This window comes from Arachis hypogaea, chromosome 19 (assembly GCF_003086295.3).
Source record: "Arachis hypogaea cultivar Tifrunner chromosome 19, arahy.Tifrunner.gnm2.J5K5, whole genome shotgun sequence".
Lineage (NCBI taxonomy): Eukaryota > Viridiplantae > Streptophyta > Magnoliopsida > Fabales > Fabaceae > Arachis > Arachis hypogaea.
In genome coordinates this window covers 156,288,779-156,306,048 of record NC_092054.1, presented here as the reverse complement: position 1 = coordinate 156,306,048, position 17,270 = coordinate 156,288,779, and the positions used below count along the sequence as shown (strand labels likewise).

General features: G+C 29.7%; 2 protein-coding genes across 7 annotated transcripts; one reads left to right on the top strand and one right to left on the bottom strand.

The window, feature by feature from the left end:
* Nucleotides 1-1,032: 1,032 nt before the first annotated feature.
* LOC112775328 (palmitoyl-acyl carrier protein thioesterase, chloroplastic-like) lies at nt 1,033-3,807 on the top strand. The gene is made up of 6 exons (XM_025818897.3): nt 1,033-1,761; nt 1,933-2,066; nt 2,603-2,716; nt 2,804-2,972; nt 3,074-3,142; nt 3,310-3,807. The coding sequence occupies exons 1-6, from the start codon at nt 1,381-1,383 to the stop codon at nt 3,688-3,690; spliced, it is 1,248 nt and encodes a 415-aa protein (XP_025674682.1). The 5' UTR covers nt 1,033-1,380; the 3' UTR covers nt 3,691-3,807.
* Nucleotides 3,808-5,506: 1,699 nt separating this feature from the next.
* LOC112775326 (CDP-diacylglycerol--serine O-phosphatidyltransferase 1) lies at nt 5,507-11,740 on the bottom strand. 6 transcript variants are annotated; one of them, XM_025818895.3, is made up of 14 exons: nt 11,273-11,660; nt 11,015-11,050; nt 9,491-9,775; nt 9,322-9,387; nt 9,168-9,227; nt 8,306-8,396; nt 7,974-8,028; nt 7,756-7,835; nt 7,543-7,659; nt 7,325-7,409; nt 6,889-6,980; nt 6,293-6,582; nt 6,088-6,176; nt 5,507-5,990 (listed from the first exon to the last, which is right to left on the bottom strand). In XM_025818895.3, the coding sequence occupies exons 3-14, from the start codon at nt 9,652-9,654 to the stop codon at nt 5,863-5,865; spliced, it is 1,317 nt and encodes a 438-aa protein (XP_025674680.1). In that variant the 5' UTR covers nt 9,655-9,775; nt 11,015-11,050; nt 11,273-11,660; the 3' UTR covers nt 5,507-5,862. The 6 variants fall into 6 exon arrangements, with proteins under 6 accessions (XP_025674680.1, XP_072083557.1, XP_025674681.1 ...); XM_072227456.1 differs by having other exon boundaries at nt 6,329-6,582; XM_025818896.3 differs by lacking the exon at nt 11,015-11,050 and having other exon boundaries at nt 6,329-6,582; nt 11,273-11,740.
* Nucleotides 11,741-17,270: the final 5,530 nt, after the last annotated feature.

Genomic DNA, 17,270 nt, shown 5'->3' with positions numbered 1-17,270 from the left:
ACTCTTAGTGTATCTATAACGGTTAATCCGAATTAAATTCTAGTTGATTTCCAAATATACTCTAGTGACATTTTGACATTTTATAGACAACAATGAATGCAGCCAAAGAAGCTGAATAGATCGTAAAGAGATTATGAATTACGACAAACTAGTTTTAAACTTTTGCAATGTCTTAAGCTACCGTTATTTGTCTTAATGTTGGTCCCGTTTATCAAATTCTTGGTTTTGTTGTGCTGATAACTAACCTCCATCGATCACGTACTAGTATATTCCTTTTCTTGGCTTGTGCTGAAAAAGTTATAGCAGATCAGTTAATCTTTGTTTATTGGTGTCGATGAAATACTAAATTATGCATTGATCAAAGTGAAAGAACTCTAAACTTTCTCTAATAGCTCTCATAATTTCCGACATCCCTTGCAAACTACAGAAAACATAGTAATTCCAAGAAGATTCGGATTCCTCCACGCTAAAGTTTTAAAGGATTCATGTATTTTTTTTTATTGGAAAAACTTCCACCACTAAAACTTTTTCTTCTCGAAGTTACTCGCACATAAGACTGGTAGCAATTACTAACAGGAAACCAAAGCAACAGTGTCTGTCACTCTGTCTCGGCAAATAAGGATATAGCATACTTTAATATTCACATTTCCATAATGTTTATCATAATTCAATTATAACGAGATCATTTTATTTTCTTCTACCAACTTATAGATATTGTGGGATTTTTTCTTATGTTAAGAGACAATATATATTTAGAAAAAGACATCAAAACAAAAATTTAAAATTATCTATAAGCTTTTTAAAATAATTTCTTTATTTAAAAAATAAATCAACAAAATAACATCCCAAATCTGATTATTAAGCAATCACAAAATACATATGTACCAACAGATATCCATAGCTAAAGCAATTCTGAAAGTTTGTGACGACAAATTAGCAGAGCTAGTGAATTACCTAAGGAAAAAATGTCAAAATCAAAATTTCAGAATCCTACAAAATTCTCAAACATAAACTAAAACGCCCATGTAAGTGTCCTCTTTAGTTGATTCGATCTTTCCTAGGTAGTTGCCTTTTCCACTTAGATAACTAAAAAGGGTAGTTGAGCAGCAAATACCAAAGGTCCTCTCCTTGTTATATGAGACCAAACATATCACAATGCTTATGTCTTCCAACTCCTATATAGTTTGTTCCGCCTAAAGTAACCTATAAAGACCATGTCTTTTTTAGAATCCCAGGGACCCTTTATTTTACTAACTAAAACTAGAAGAGAATTTCATTCAAACATAAAATTTGACTAAGTTTGTGATTTAGCATTTCAGGTCGGAAAAAAAAGGGACAAAAAATCCAAAAGAAAAAAGAAGAGTAGGAAGAAACACAAGAATGAATATTACTACTATTACTACTATTGTCTCATATCCAGCATCTGCATATGTTGTGAGGTGTTGTTCCAAACATGAAAGGCATAGTAAGCAACAACCAAACAACATCGTGATTAATGGGACTACTCTAAGGTCTTCGGCAGTTAAGGTTGTTGAGTCAGTTGTCGCCTCAACCACTCTTGATCACTCTGTTGTTACTGTTAATGGGAACAATAATGGACAGCGCCAGAATATCCCAACAAAGAAGCAGCTTGTTGATCCTCATAGGCAAGGTCTCATGGTTGAAGGTGGAGTTGGTTATAGACAAACTATTGTTATTAGATCCTATGAAGTTGGACCTGACAAAACTGCAACACTTGAGAGCATCCTCAACCTTCTTCAGGTAATTATTAATTGGATAAAAGATCCTCACTTTAGAGGAGCTTGATCCTTATTGAGTTTACTAGTCAATGTATTAAGTTTTACGATTCGAGTTTACCTAATCTAATCTGCACAAGTATATGCGAACTCTCGAGTTTGATAACCTTGAGTACTATTCATTTTTTATATGTAGGAGACTGCATTAAACCATGTGTGGATGTCTGGACTTCTTGGTGATGGGTTTGGTGCAACTCATGGAATGATAAGGAATGATCTCATTTGGGTTGTCTCAAGAATGCAAGTTCTCATTGATTATTATCCAATTTGGTAAGCACAAGAAATTATATTTGCATCACTCTTTGGTACTTTACCAAATGTCACATTCCTGCAAACCTTTTACCTTCTTTTATTTCTTATCGATCACTTTTAATGTCAGAAGTGGAAGTAGACATCTAAAGGTGGTGCATATAACTTTTGTAACCACATGAAGCAACTTACATTTCTTGCAATAAATTTTATACAGGAAGAGAGAGATAAAAAGTAAAAATTTTCAAACTTAAACTTTCCTTGGACAATTAGTACTTGACAAAATTTCTTAGTTTTTTATGGTTCTCCTAGAAGTTTTCTCCATATTCAAAAACTTTTGTCCTATTCCCCTTTTAACTTTTAGTAGCCGAAATTACAGATATGCAACTATATTATAACAAATCAACAACTTCATTAGAATATCCTGTTTCTAACATTGTTACTGCACATAATCTCAGAAAGTTTGCTGAAAGAATCAAAGAAAACTTAATAAGTCTATTCATACTAGTTTTGCAAACCATAAGAACAAGTGATGAAATTCTTTAACTTGGTGGCAGGGGAGAGGTAGTTGAAATTGACACATGGGTTGGAGCATCCGGCAAGAATGGAATGCGGCGCGATTGGCTGATCAAAAGTCAGGCAACCGGCCACATTTTTGCTCGTGCAACAAGGTATGCATTTCTAGAACAAACACACTTCTGAAAATATGGAATTTTCTTTTTGATGTTGTGATTGAGTTTAGCACTGTATGCACTCAGCACATGGGTGATGATGAACCGAAAAACGAGACGCCTCTCTAAGATGCCTGAAGAGGTGAGGGATGAACTTGTACCTTGGTTTATTGAGAAGCAAGCAATAGAGGAAGAAGCTCCAGAAAAGATTGTCAAATTGAACAAGCAAGCAAAATACATGAACTCTGACTTGAAGGTATAAATATTAAATATACATACAAGTTTATGGCATTTTTATGCATTAGCAAAAATCCTACAATTCAGTAATGAATTTCTTTGTTCCTGTCTGTTTTGCAGCCCAAAAGAAGTGATTTGGACATGAACCAGCATGTTAATAATGTGAAGTATGTACGATGGATGTTAGAGGTAACAAAATTTATAGACACATTTGTTCTATTTGGTAACTCTCTTAGGATACAATAAATGTTAAAGACAAAAAAAAAAGTTGTTTTTAAAATAGTATTTATCTCATTTTTTAAACAAGTATGTATCTCTTAATATCTCTAAACTTTAACCATGAAATACTTTCACAGACTATTCCAGACCATGTTCTAGAGGGTCACCAATTATCAGGCATCACACTAGAATACAGAAGGGAATGTGGGAGTGCAGATATAGTTGAATCATTATGTGAACCTGAAGAAGATGAGATGGTTAGTAATTTAATGGAACAACACTACAACACAAGTTTACTCAATGGCTTGTCTTTGGCATCATCATCAGCAGCAGCAGAGATTATAAATGGTGGTGGAGTCCTCACTTGCATTGATCAAATTCAAAGGCCAATAAGGTATACACACCTTCTACAAACCAAAGGAGAGAAACAAAATGATGAAATTGTCAGAGGCAGGACTTCATGGAAGAGGAAGCTCCCTACCATGCATCTTCCACCTAATACTCTATGTGGCATGTAGTAGCCATTGGGAACTTACCATAAATTATAGTTTGGCATGCTTACCAAGAAAGCTTGGAAACTTTGTGAAAACTGTGAAGTCATTATATGCATTTTGCTGACTTGTATTTTAAGGGTATTTATTAAGAAAAGTAAAAATATAAAAAAAAATTTATTAGAAATATAAACTTTTAAATGGTTTTATTTCTTAATGAATACCCTTAAAATACTTGTATGCTAAATTCTAGTGTTATTTGTACTTTGTAAGTGTAAATTGTTTATGTACATTATAGATACATAGAGATTTTGACTCCATCCAACATTGCCATAAGCTGATGAGTCTTTCTCTTTTTATAATGTCCAACAATAATCTCCACTTTTATATAAATAACATTATTGATTTAATAAGTAGTTAATATGATTGTATTTTAGTTCTAATCAGCACAGTCCCATACAACCATTAACTTCCTATTAACAGCATAATTAGCCCTAATACTTATGTTCTCTGCTATGCTTTTGTTTGAGTTAAATTTTAAAGTTGTCTCTTATGTTGGTATTGTGTACTAAAATCGTTCCTATTATTCTAATTGCATTAAGTACATCTTTGATATTGGCAAAAATGCACCACAACAATGTTCTGACGTGGCTTGATGACGTGGACCGTTAGTGATATATGTCACTTCATGATTTGGTTACGTGTAATGATATGATGATGGGTCGATCAATGACACATGATATGCTGATGTTGACGGTTGTGTCACGTGTCACAATCCTATTTGGCCACATGTTTGCTTGTGCCACGTATCGCAATATTATTCTTCCACGTGTCATCCGTTACGTCATTATTGTAGATGCATTGATCTGTCACTTTACACTAAGTGACTCATTTTAGTCGCTAAAGTTTAATGTCGTGCACCAAATTAGTCCATTTGCTAGTGTTTTTTACTCATTTTTTTATAAATTCAAAATTCTCAATATCTTTAAATGTACAAATTTTAATTCTATTTTTTCACATGTTTGAATATAAATATTTTTTTATAAATATTTTAAGATTTTAATTTTAATCATACAAAATTTTTTTTGTAATAATTTAATATTGATAAGTACACGATGGAGACTAACTTCTCATGCAATTAGAGAAAAAAAAAGTCAAAAAATCGCACTTACTTTAAATAAGATTATCAACTCAGATGATTAAATCATTATTTCTCTCTATAAATGTCCTAACAAATTCGGATATTTCTCAACTCAATTCAGTTTAAACTCTTATTAACTTACAGAACATGTTGGAGTTGTGAAAGTACTTCAAGCACCTTTATTGGTTATTGCCATCTTTGACCTCGTTGGTTTAATCTATTTACACAACCAATTTTGCACAACCAATTTCAAGTATGTATCATAACAATAATTTGGTTATTTAATAAAAAAATTATATGATTGATTAAAAAATATATTTTTTAAACAAAAAGATGTGTATTAGGATTAGTTTGAGACTTGACTCGCTTTTCTTTTCTCTTTTTTTTCTTTCCCTTTTCTTTTAATTCTCTTAAACATAATCGTTAATGACTGGTTCAACACAAAACACTCGATGCAAACAGACGGAACGCCAACTACTTAACTTCCATGGACATATATTATTGAGTCTCGTATAACAGTTTCAACTTTCAAGTACATCACAAAAAGTTGGAAGTAATATTTAAATTCATGTTTTAATCTTAGTTTCAACTTTTACTCGTGACCCACTTGATTATTAGAGCAACATATTACAATTGGAAATGCTGAAAATATTCACGAAATGAGATCACATCCGGATGTTAAAAATGTCACACTAAATCAAATGCACACAAATGGCTCCATTCAAAATTTCATTCAAATGAGTGATTACAAGTTTAAGAATAATGATTCATTCCAAGGAACAGAGATTGGCCAATTCACTAATATGGTGGAAACCTATTCATAAGCCTCATAAGCACTATATTCATTCCTCTATCATATCAAATGAACCCTAATATTTGCTGCCCCAAGAAACTATGACCTACTAACCTAGGAGAATAATCACTTAGACATTTACAATTATGAGGTAGATAAATAGTATTTACACCATTTATGGAAATGGATACCCATAAAAATCAAGAAGGAATCAAAGAATAGTGCACAAGCAAAAAATACCAGGAAAAGAATAAAAAGAAAAACTCTATCGCCTCTTCTTCCCTAGAATTAGGTGGGGATGCCAAGACCACAATAGTAGAAATGTAACAATGGCCACACCTACAGATGACCAGAATATTACCAGCCATATCGGCATCGGTTTCGGGTACAAACCTGGCAAAACACAACGAAGGCATAGACGAAATCAACAATCGAAATATCGTATACAAGACATAACACATATAAAATATGCAGATGAGAAGAGACCTACCATGTCCAAACTTGATACAAATCAAAAGCTCAACAATGCAAATAGCAAGAGAGAGCCAACAATATGCTCCAACCTTTTTGACTGGTTTCCTAAAAGATTCGGAATGACGAATAAAGCCGACAAAGTAAAATGTTAGAAACAATAGATGTTAACGTCGGTTGAGATTCAACATGCATAAACTACGCAAACAGAAAAATGTAATTACATTGGGCCGGGAGAACAAGAGAGATGGAGAATGAACCTGTCTTGAAGGTATGTATTGTATTCACGAATTGTTGGAATTGCAAGCAGCCACCATAAAATCAACCTATATATAACTACAGAATTTCGAGGAGGTATCCAGAGACAAAACTTCAAAAAGAATGTGTTGAGCTCTACTGTCAAAAATACAATACAAAGACTAAGCACTTGAATAAATCGCCAAGGACCAAGCAACGGATGCCACTCGTCTTTATCCCAGTGCGCTGGTGTGAACTGGCCCAATGTTCGTTTCACCTGATGCAAATTTCATGTTTAGAAAAAGAGAACAAAACAAAGATCACATTCAGTCCCCTACACAATTATAACAAATTCAATGTGGACAAAAAATCCAAAATTCTGTCGAGAACTTCCATTGGTAGTCTTGTTTCTTTTTCTTTTCATTTTAAAGTTGAAGTGATTATGCTAATATCACAAAATAAATACTGATTTTTGACACAGCAGGAAATTAAGAGTATTTGTCCAAATCACTGAGACATCAATCTACAGAAAGCAAAGATTCAAAAATTATGTGGTATACAAGCAATCAAAATAAACACATACCTTTCCTATAATATTAGGCTGGCGGCTCAGACCAACCCACTTGTATGTTTTCCCATCAAAGTACCTCACAGTATGCATTCCAGCCCAAATACCTGTATGTTAATCCAAGTAATGCGTTACAATCGGATCTGAGAATTCAATGTCAGATTGCATTAACGAACAAAACTCTGCAAGAATAGTAAATCCTCCATTTGGTTCAATGAAGATATTAAAAGATATCCACCAAGGTTACTGTCTCAAGCTTCCAGCATTTGAGGGGCTGACCCTGTTTGTGAATCAAGAATGTGTTGAGAACATATCAAAGTACAATTCAATTACTATATGCAACGTTTCAGATGTGGTGATATAGCCACCATGATCGTTCTTCAATTAACAAATCAAAAGCTGCAATTTTTGCAAAAATGATTTAAAAGAAAGGAATTCAGAGAACCCTTACCGAACCAATTGCAGATGAATATGTCAAGAATAATACTATCCCACCAGCACTCGTTGAAATTCGGTAACATGTGACGAAAAGTAAGCTGATAACACAAACACAAAATAGTTTATAAACAATAAAAGATAATATAAAATAGATATGAAGAAAAAAAAGTATTAAGGGCTTAATCCACAATGAAATGAAATTTCGATGAATTCTTATTATCAAGGGCTAACCTCCATCATCTCAAAACCAATCGATAACACCCAAAGAAGAGGCTGATTACGAATCAATATAGCCTTTCCCCACCAGCCAATAATATGAGCTAGAACAAACTCATCAAAAAGTGTTTCCTAGAAAATGGACCACAATACATAAGATCCAAATTCAATTTGTAGAATGATATTGAGAATAAATGGGGAAAAAGGACAGGAAAAAAGTAACCGTACATAAAGATTCTTAAACTTATTTGCAGGGTTCTCAGGTAGGTATATGCGGCAATCAGCCCCATAAGATCTTTCCGGAAGTTCTGCAAAAATCATATAAAATCATTACAAATTCTGAACATAAAGGTATCACAGGCTGGATCCACAACCAACAAACAGAGTTGATACAACAAGCTCAACCGAGAGTTAAAGGCTAGACAGAAGGGAGCAGATTGAATTACCAATGCCAAGATCAGGATGAAGAAACTTCATAAACTGCCGAGCATTGTCACGCGTCTGTAAATAACAAATCAAGGCCGCACATGTTAGTCCAGCGCACATTGATTCAGTTTAGAGAGATCAAAAGGTGGCAGGAATCATGTACATAAGACAGAAAGTCGGTGCAATCTAAAAGATGCAAGTTTCAAAAAATAAAAATGCAAAGAAGCAACACAAAATAGCATTTTTAAATTTCTCATTAGTAGAAAAGCTAATTTTAAACTCGATATGCATGCATCATACATATTGACATTTTTCACCAAGAGCATTTCCAAAACAAAACATAACAGCAAACCTGAAAAAGCAAAAATGTGAGAGCAACCAGGTAAACAACAGCCATCCCATGCACCAAGCGCCAAATAGCAGGATGTGGCCTAATAAGAACCCTGAACAAAAGAGGACAAAAAAACAGTTTATACAGAGATACTCTCGAGGATTGATGAAACTACTAGTTTTGCTGAGCTAAGTGCTCCTCTACCATCATTCATATTCAACAGGAGCCAGTATAAATTCATAGTGTCACAGGCTGCAACTTAGTAGAAACATTTAGGTATGATTATTTTAAAGATTTGTAATGGACGAATTCTATTAAACTACATTACCAATTAGAACTTTCAGTAACTTCCTTTGCCATAAAATTAAAGAAAGTTATTCACACTGTGCTTTAGTTAAACGACCCCCAAACCATCAAATCTTGAATGAGACCTTGCCTATATCAGATTACTTGGGATATTAACTTATATTCCTAATGGTGATAAAAACTAATATCTAGACCAGTTGAATCATTTTCTGCATAATAAATATAAAATTCTCCCAAACATAGTTTCTAATTAAATGGGAAAAAAATATTAAATGATAAATTCAGGAATTAAAGTCTCAAACACCCTCAAACCCAGAAGCTAAAAATTCAGATATTCAATCCCCAAACCCCAAGGTAAAGGCAAAAAATAATCATATCATGGAGGAAATCCACATGAAAGACCTCAAAACAATCTCTTAAGATCAAGACTTAAAACGCACTAAATACACCAGACTACTATATTTAACATGATAAAGGAATTACCTTTGCAAACTAATGTATACATCCAATCCATTAACAATATAAATACATGAAAAGAAAAAAAACTACACAAAATAAGTTCACATTGATTACTCACGTCGAAGGAGCTTGAAGCAGGCAATAAGCAAGAAAAACAGCAATCATTGCCCATATACCCCTACAGAGAAAACAATTTTGTGATCATTTAGCATTGTACAAAGAAGTAAAAAATTTAACAAAGCAGCATGATCATCAAATGTCAAATACTAAACCTTTTAACGGAAGTGACAATATCACCAGATGCATCTCTTTCTGGATCAAGTGCCCCACTTGCCCAACTGACATATACAACCAATAATATTTCAGAAAAACAAGAACTTTTCCAAGTAATAAATACAGAACTTTACTCATTAGCAATAACATAAGCAGAAGAGTCCTCACATAAGAAAGCAAGCACCAACAAGTAACAATGTGATTGTCCGAGGCTTGTATGCCCAAGCTGTCCATGGATCAAGCTCTTCATCAGCATCAAGCATATGGGAATTTCCATTTTCTTTAACATGATGATCGTGTTTCTTTACTCTTCTATGACCGTTGGATTCCATAATCAGTGTCCAGAGAAATTACTCTCTTAACTGGAATCTAAGTCAAAGAAGTAATAACATCTATAGATGCAAGATGCTTTGACAAATAGCCCGAGTTCTCTAAATCTTTTAAAGACCACACCTGAAATTACACAAAAACAACAGATGAGTAACAATATCTTAAAAGCTGACCCCACATTTCAGTTTCTGTGATGGAAAAGAAATCTCAAATCTCAAACTTTAATATATGAGATAACACATGGAACACTAGCAAGACTCTTGCTAATGACAGGTAATTGGTGTTCAGTGAAGCATCACCAGCACTCGCTGACATGAGAAATACATATATACACACTTTGAAAATAACAACAGGTGCGTACAGATTTTAAACTAAATCCACATATATCATTATGCATTTATGCAGTAGTAAGTTCTATTATATACATGCATGATAAATGCAAGCTCTAAGTGGAATAAACACGAGAACTCCATCTACTACTAGTACTACCTGAAGAGAGCCTAAAAAGGATATTTTTCACAGAATTATCTATAGCATCTATAATCTATAATAATATATTTTGTTAAAAAAAAAAATCATATTGAATCACCAAAAAAAAAAAAAAGAAGAAAAAACAACTTAGGGTTCAAAATAAAAAAGAAACTAGAGACTGCAGACTGGAACATTTCTAAGCTGAAAACATATCAATTCAAACCCCATATTTGTAACCTGTAGTATGTGTAGACAATTTAATTTCAAACATCTATTGAGAAACCAATAACAAAGAAGAAAAAGAAGAAGCAAATAATAGAACTCCACAATATTGTGCATGTCTGAATATTATTCCTAAAAATGAAAAAAATTTAAAAGAAAATTGAAAAAACAGCAGAGCAGTACTACCCAATACAGACGACAGCCACATGCATATCAGAAAGAAGCACACTGATTAGTATCAAATTCCATTCAAAGATAACCATCTAGACCAGGAACTTTGGCAAACAGTTAAACCAAGAATATATTAAAAAAAACCTCCTAATTAATAGAAACGTTTCTTTCACCGCATTTAATTAAGACCAGAGGAAATATTTAAAATTTTCAATCCATGCCATCTGTCGATGACAGTTATGGCACCATCATGGATCTAAATCTGGCATCTGTGGTCAGTAACAAAAGAAACCCCATTGCAACAGTACATAATTCAACACTGTTCAGTTCAGGTGCATGTAAACAAAATAGATACCGATTTGGACCCTGAATCAAAGCTCAATGGTTAAGTAAGGTGAACCCAAAAATACAAAAAATAGAACCTTGCAAACAAAATTTTGATAAATTCGGACGAAGCAGAAATGGAAAAGGAAATTAAGAAAAATAGGAATGACGTACACTGAATATGAGGAGCTAGTAGAGTAGATTCGAAAACTGAACAATCCAAAAAGAAAACGCATAACTTATTTGCATTCACAGCGTGTGTATTTATGAGAGAGAGAGAGAGAGAGAGTAGTGATGTTATTATTCTACAGTTATGATTTGCGACGAAAAAAAAAAGTGACGACGCGCAATAACAGAGAGAAAAAGCGAGTTGGAAAAGCATGTGAAAATTGTATATATCGCGTTGTTTGTTTCAGAAGATGGAATACTTACGTATTTGGAGAGAGAGAGAGAGAGTGTGTGTGTTTTGGTGAGTTGTGACGGTGAGATGAGGCAGACAAAGGACCCCCTGGCCGTACGATTTGAGAAAGGAGAAGATCGCAGCCGTCGGATCAATTAGAGAGAGAAGAAGAGGAAGTTTGAGTTTGAATTTATAAGGAATGAATCGAAATCAGAGAGAAGGAGGAGGTTCGGGTTTTCGGTAATGAAGAAATGATGGAAATTTGAGTATTTATAGATTTGATTGAAGGAAAGGGGGTGTAGAGTGTGGTGTGGTGGTTGGTGTTGTGGTTTGGGGTCGCAGGAAGCAGGAGGGTCTGCAACAGCGGCGAAAAGTGGAGAGAGAGAGAGAAAGAATGAAGAGAGAGAAAGGAAGTACGACGGTCAAAGATAGATTTGAAGATGTTTTAGATACGCACGATGGTCTCTCATCAATCATCCATGACCATCACCACCATCATCATATCAACCTTCTCCATTTTTCTTTTTTAAATTAGCAGTGAGATTCGAATTCACAACTTTTTTTTTTAATTTAATATGAAAAGAGTATTCTAATGAGTAATAATTCAAATGACATAATTTTTATATATTCAATTAATATATATTTTAGGAGTGAGATTTGAATTCGTAATTTTTTTTTAAATAAGTAAGAAGAAAATGTTATTTAAATTATTAAAAATATTATTTTATTAAAATTAGTCACTAAAATTAAATAATTTATTTTTTTAATATATATTTATATTTTAATATATATTTTATACTAATGACTGATTTTAATAATTTATTTTAGTATACACAGAGTATAATGTTAAGCTATAATTCGTTAGCCTCAATTTTTTTTGTTACGAAGTCAATTTTTAGAAAAAAAAAATCAGATAATAAAATAATATATAAATAAATATTAATTAAAAAATTATGTATAATTATTTTTATATAAAATTAATAAATAAAAATTATTAAATTATAATTTAACTAAATATATTTAATTATTTAACCATTTTTTGTTATCGATTTCAAATGAAAATAGTTGTATGTGAGTTTTTATTTAAAGCTTAATTAAAAAATAAACTTTAACTATTTATTCATTGATACAATTATTTTTTGAAGCCAAAATAGTAAAAGTCCTTTTAAAAGATTTAAAAGGAAAAATATAAAAAATATATTATTAAAGTGATAAATAGTTTTATATTTGACAACTGACTTGTATATTTAATTCAAATAATTTCAGAATATTTGAACTTTTTTTAATACGTGTATCAAAGAAACGAAATTTAATTTTTATATTTTTTTATTTAATTTTCAAACAAATACTCAATTATTCACAAAAATAACTGCACAAATCTATTTAACATAATATTATCGAATTATAAAGAAAGAGACATTATATTTCTAATCATACTTGTAAATGTCTGTAACAAAATCTGATATTTATGTTTTTTTTAATATATATAATATTTGATTATTTTTGTCATTTTTAAAAAAATTAAAAGTATTTTTGTCATTTTAATCTTTTATAGATATTTTTATTAACGTTTAAATCTTATGAGATTTCTTTTGATGATTTAGTATTTTAAGAAAAAATTAACTTATTATTATTTAAAAAAAATTGATTCTCATTTTCTTTTCTTTTTTTGAAGTTTACTAGTAAACTAACTATTTTATTGATTTAATTTATTAAGGTTAACTTTAATTAACGTGTGAAATATAAATTTTAATGGTTAATGATCGTAGTTTCAAGCATTTTTAGTGTTAATAAATCAATGAATTTATGCTTTTATTATTTATAAACGAAAAAATAAATAAATGGCCGTTCAATAAAATTATAGGACACGTTTTTTAAATTTAATAAGTATTTTTAAAAATATAATTCACCTATTTATAGGATACATTTTAAACTTCTAACCATTCACAGCGATCATGAAATATGAATGTGTGTTATTACTTTGCTTGACAATAATGCCCCTGTGTAAAGTCTTTAATTCATTATTGCACCATATGATAAAACTAACATTTATTAAATTTAATGTTGAACGAACTAAGGTTTATTCTGATTCCACGCATTTATGCCGTGGGACACTCTAGTAAATAGCAACCTCCTCCTTCTCTATATTTAATATTAAAAATAGTGTGTATATATATATATATATATATATATACACCCACAAAGATAATACATTTAATTTTTGAAATTAATTATTTTAAATTAATAAAAAAAGTTGAAAATAACTTAATTTAATTTAAGTGCTAAGAGTATTTAATATATTAAATGACACTTCAACGTGTCGCATGACATACGACACATGATATTGAAAACAAAAATGTTTAGTAACAAAAAAAAATCAGCTAAAAACAGTTATAACTTATCTTATTTAATATTTATTAATTGTTATGATAATTAATTAATGTTAAATAAAATAAATTCTGGCTGTTTTTTTTGTTTACCTAGCATTATCTTTTTTCTATAAGATATATTATAAAAAGAGATTATTTTTGCATTGTTAAGTAATTTTTTATTTATGATTCTTTTAAGATGGTAAATGCAAAGGATGATAATGCAAAAAATATTTTAATACACGAACAGTGAGTAAAAGTTAAGGTACTAAAATTTGATAAGTCAACTAGTGCTATATATATATATATATATATATATATATATATATATATATATATATATATATATATATATGTAAAGAATTATTTACTAATATATCATGTCTAAAATGAGGCATTCTTTATTTTTTATGGCATAATTTTTTTGTACTCTAAAAAAATCTATGCCATTAATTTTTATATATAGAATAAAAAGGTAAAAAAATAAATGACAAATATATATACAGTTGAGGAAAAAAAATTTATTTATACTAAATAATAAAAAATATTTTTTTAATAATTAATTTTTACCAACTATGGCTTGTCTATTTTCAATGGTTATCAAATATTTCCGATAGAAAAATATTGAATGTGAAATAACAATACAAGCATACACGGATTATTACAAAGTTTAATAACTAGATTTTGACCCTTGAATTCATTAATTTATTGTGATTATGAAATTTCATATTATACATTCCATTTTTCCAAAGCAATTTGAGTAATGACAAAGGAATTATAGTACAATCAGATAAAAATTTAGAAGTAATTTGAGGCTTGAGCTGACGTTATTTGTTTCTTAACATTATCCGATGTGAGTTGGAAAATATCCTTGTCCATTGAGGGTTTTATATAAGAATATTCCATTTTTAATTTTTATGAGAATAATCAAACAATAATACATTGTGGGGTAAGGTCCAATTGCATGCTACAATGGCATACGTACAATATCGGAACAAAAATTTATTTAAAGTCAATAGACAATAACTACTAATTCCATTTGCATCTTTAATTTCTTTGTACCTGTATGTCCACCTCAACAAAAACCCTTTATGAATTTATACAACTATTAATTAAAAAAAGTATTATTTATTTTGCATAATTTTGTATTTCATAAACATCTCATTTAACTTTGATCATTGATGTGGGAGGTCATTTGATTGAAACAAATTCTCTATATTAAAAGTTAGGGTAAAGTATATTTTTTGTCTATAAAGTTTGACAAAAATTTTAAAAATACCCCTAAGTTTTATTTTGTTTCAATTTTGTCCCAAAAATTTTCGATTTGCATCAAATATATCCCTAACGGCTAATTTTTTAAAAAATTTAAGACCAATTCAACAACAATTTCATAAGAACAACCCTCAATACAAACAAATCAAGCATAATTTTTATGCATTATTGTTAGATTGGTCTTAAATTTTTTTGAAAATTTAGCCGTATAGGGTATATTTGATGTAAATCGAAAACTTTTGAGACAAAATTGAAACAAAATAAAACTTAAGGATATTTTTAAAACTTTTAGCAAACTTTAGGAACAAAAAGTATACTTTACCCTAAAAGTTATCTATTTTTTTTTTCTACTAGATTAACTCCTCTTATAATTACTAGCTAGTTAGGATCTCCAACTTTGTTATGTTTTATTTATTTTTATCCTTAGCTCATTAACACGTTCTCTTTAACAGAATACCTTCTAGCTAGAAAAAAAAATTCTATATTATTGAATCACCAATAATGCTATTAAAAACTTCTATATTATTAAAAAAATGTACTTAAATAATTAGTGAATATTATCTCAATACTTTCAATATGGAAGGTTCCGGGTAAATTATTAAATTATCTCGAATATTCTAGTGCTAAGTAAAACGTTTAAATGATAAAAACAAAATGGTCCTTCATTTCCAAATTTGGCATGCTCCTCTTTTTCAATGTCTTATGTTTTCTTTTGTTAAAATTCGCCATTAACAGAGAATCCTAGAAAAATAGTATTTTAAATTTTTACTATATTTTTATTCTGTAATAACATTTTTTCATTCTCTATAAATATAAAAATATTATTTTCCGAAAATACTATCATAGTTCACAGTTCTTTTTATTTTTATTTTTTTTTAAGCACAAGTGAAAAAGTAAAAGAGAAAAAAAATAATTACGGATTACGGAATATGAAAAAGCTTGAATAAGTGAATTAACTATTTGATTAATTCAAATTTATTTGATTACTATAAGGTTAGTGTGGTTGAAATCAATGTTCTTATTAAATTGGTATAAGACTAATTTAGTTAAAATTTATTTAAAATATAATTAAATTATTTATATTATTCTTTTTAGTATTTTAAATTTAAAAAAAAAAAGTTATTTAATTTTATAATATAATATAAAATTTTTATAACAGAAAAATTATATAACTATTAATATATTTTATTCTATTAACTTAAACTTGTGGAAAAAATAATTTCATGATAAAATTAGACTCATATAATTAACACTGTAAACCAAAATCACGTTTGATACGCTACCGTATGCATGCCCAAAGAGATTAATCTTCTCATCATATAATACTTACAAGGACGTAACCTTGGAAAAGAAATAAAAATAAAAATAAAAATAGCGATGTTATTATATATATATGTTGGACAAATCCAAACATAAGTACATGAAGCACCTTTGCCTTTGTTTAATTTGTAGATGACAGTAAAAGGAGAGTGGGTGGACATTGATGTGTATAAATCTGGAATTAAAATACTCGTACTCCTTAGCTTCAATTAAAGGACATAAGAAAATCTGTTGTTTCAAAATGTACCATAACTCCATAACCTATGATGCACTTATATTAATTCGAATATAGGATATATAACACGACACGAAATATATAGATATATAAATAAATTTTAAATTTTTATAATATATATATATATATAATATAATATAATATAAAATATTTTTTAGATAAATTATAATAATATTTTAATATTTTATTAATATTAGAATATAAATTAATTTTGTAACTATTCTTAATGTTTTTTTATGATTATATAAAATATTTAAAATATTTTTGTTCTAATAATTAATAATATATACTATTTCTAAATTTATTTTAAGATACATATTAAGAATAAAATTGGATATATTGACACATGATGGTATTTAGGTGTGTCCAAACGTGTTTATAAAATTTTTTTATTTTTTATTAAAACACGATTAGATACAAAAAACACGCATGTTGAACAAATATCGATGAATAATATCGTATCCAAAATATATCTGATACACAGACATAACAAATCAACAAATGTTCGTACTTCATAGACTATAACCCTTTTCCAATATCGAGTAAGGAGTGTTTGCGAGTCGAAAATACTATTTATCCAACAATAATTCAGCTTTTAAACGTTCTTTAAATTTAGGTTTAATTACTCTATTGGTTCTTATAGTTTCGTAAATTTTTTAATTAGTTTTTATATTTTTTTTTTTAATTGGGTCCCTACACCAAATTTTTTTCAATTGAGTCATATATTTTTTTCTGCACCAATTTATTTTTTATAGTTGAATCTCTATACAATTAAGCCAATTACTACTAAAAGGGACCTAATTAAAAAAAAAATTGGTGCAGGAGTCCAATTAA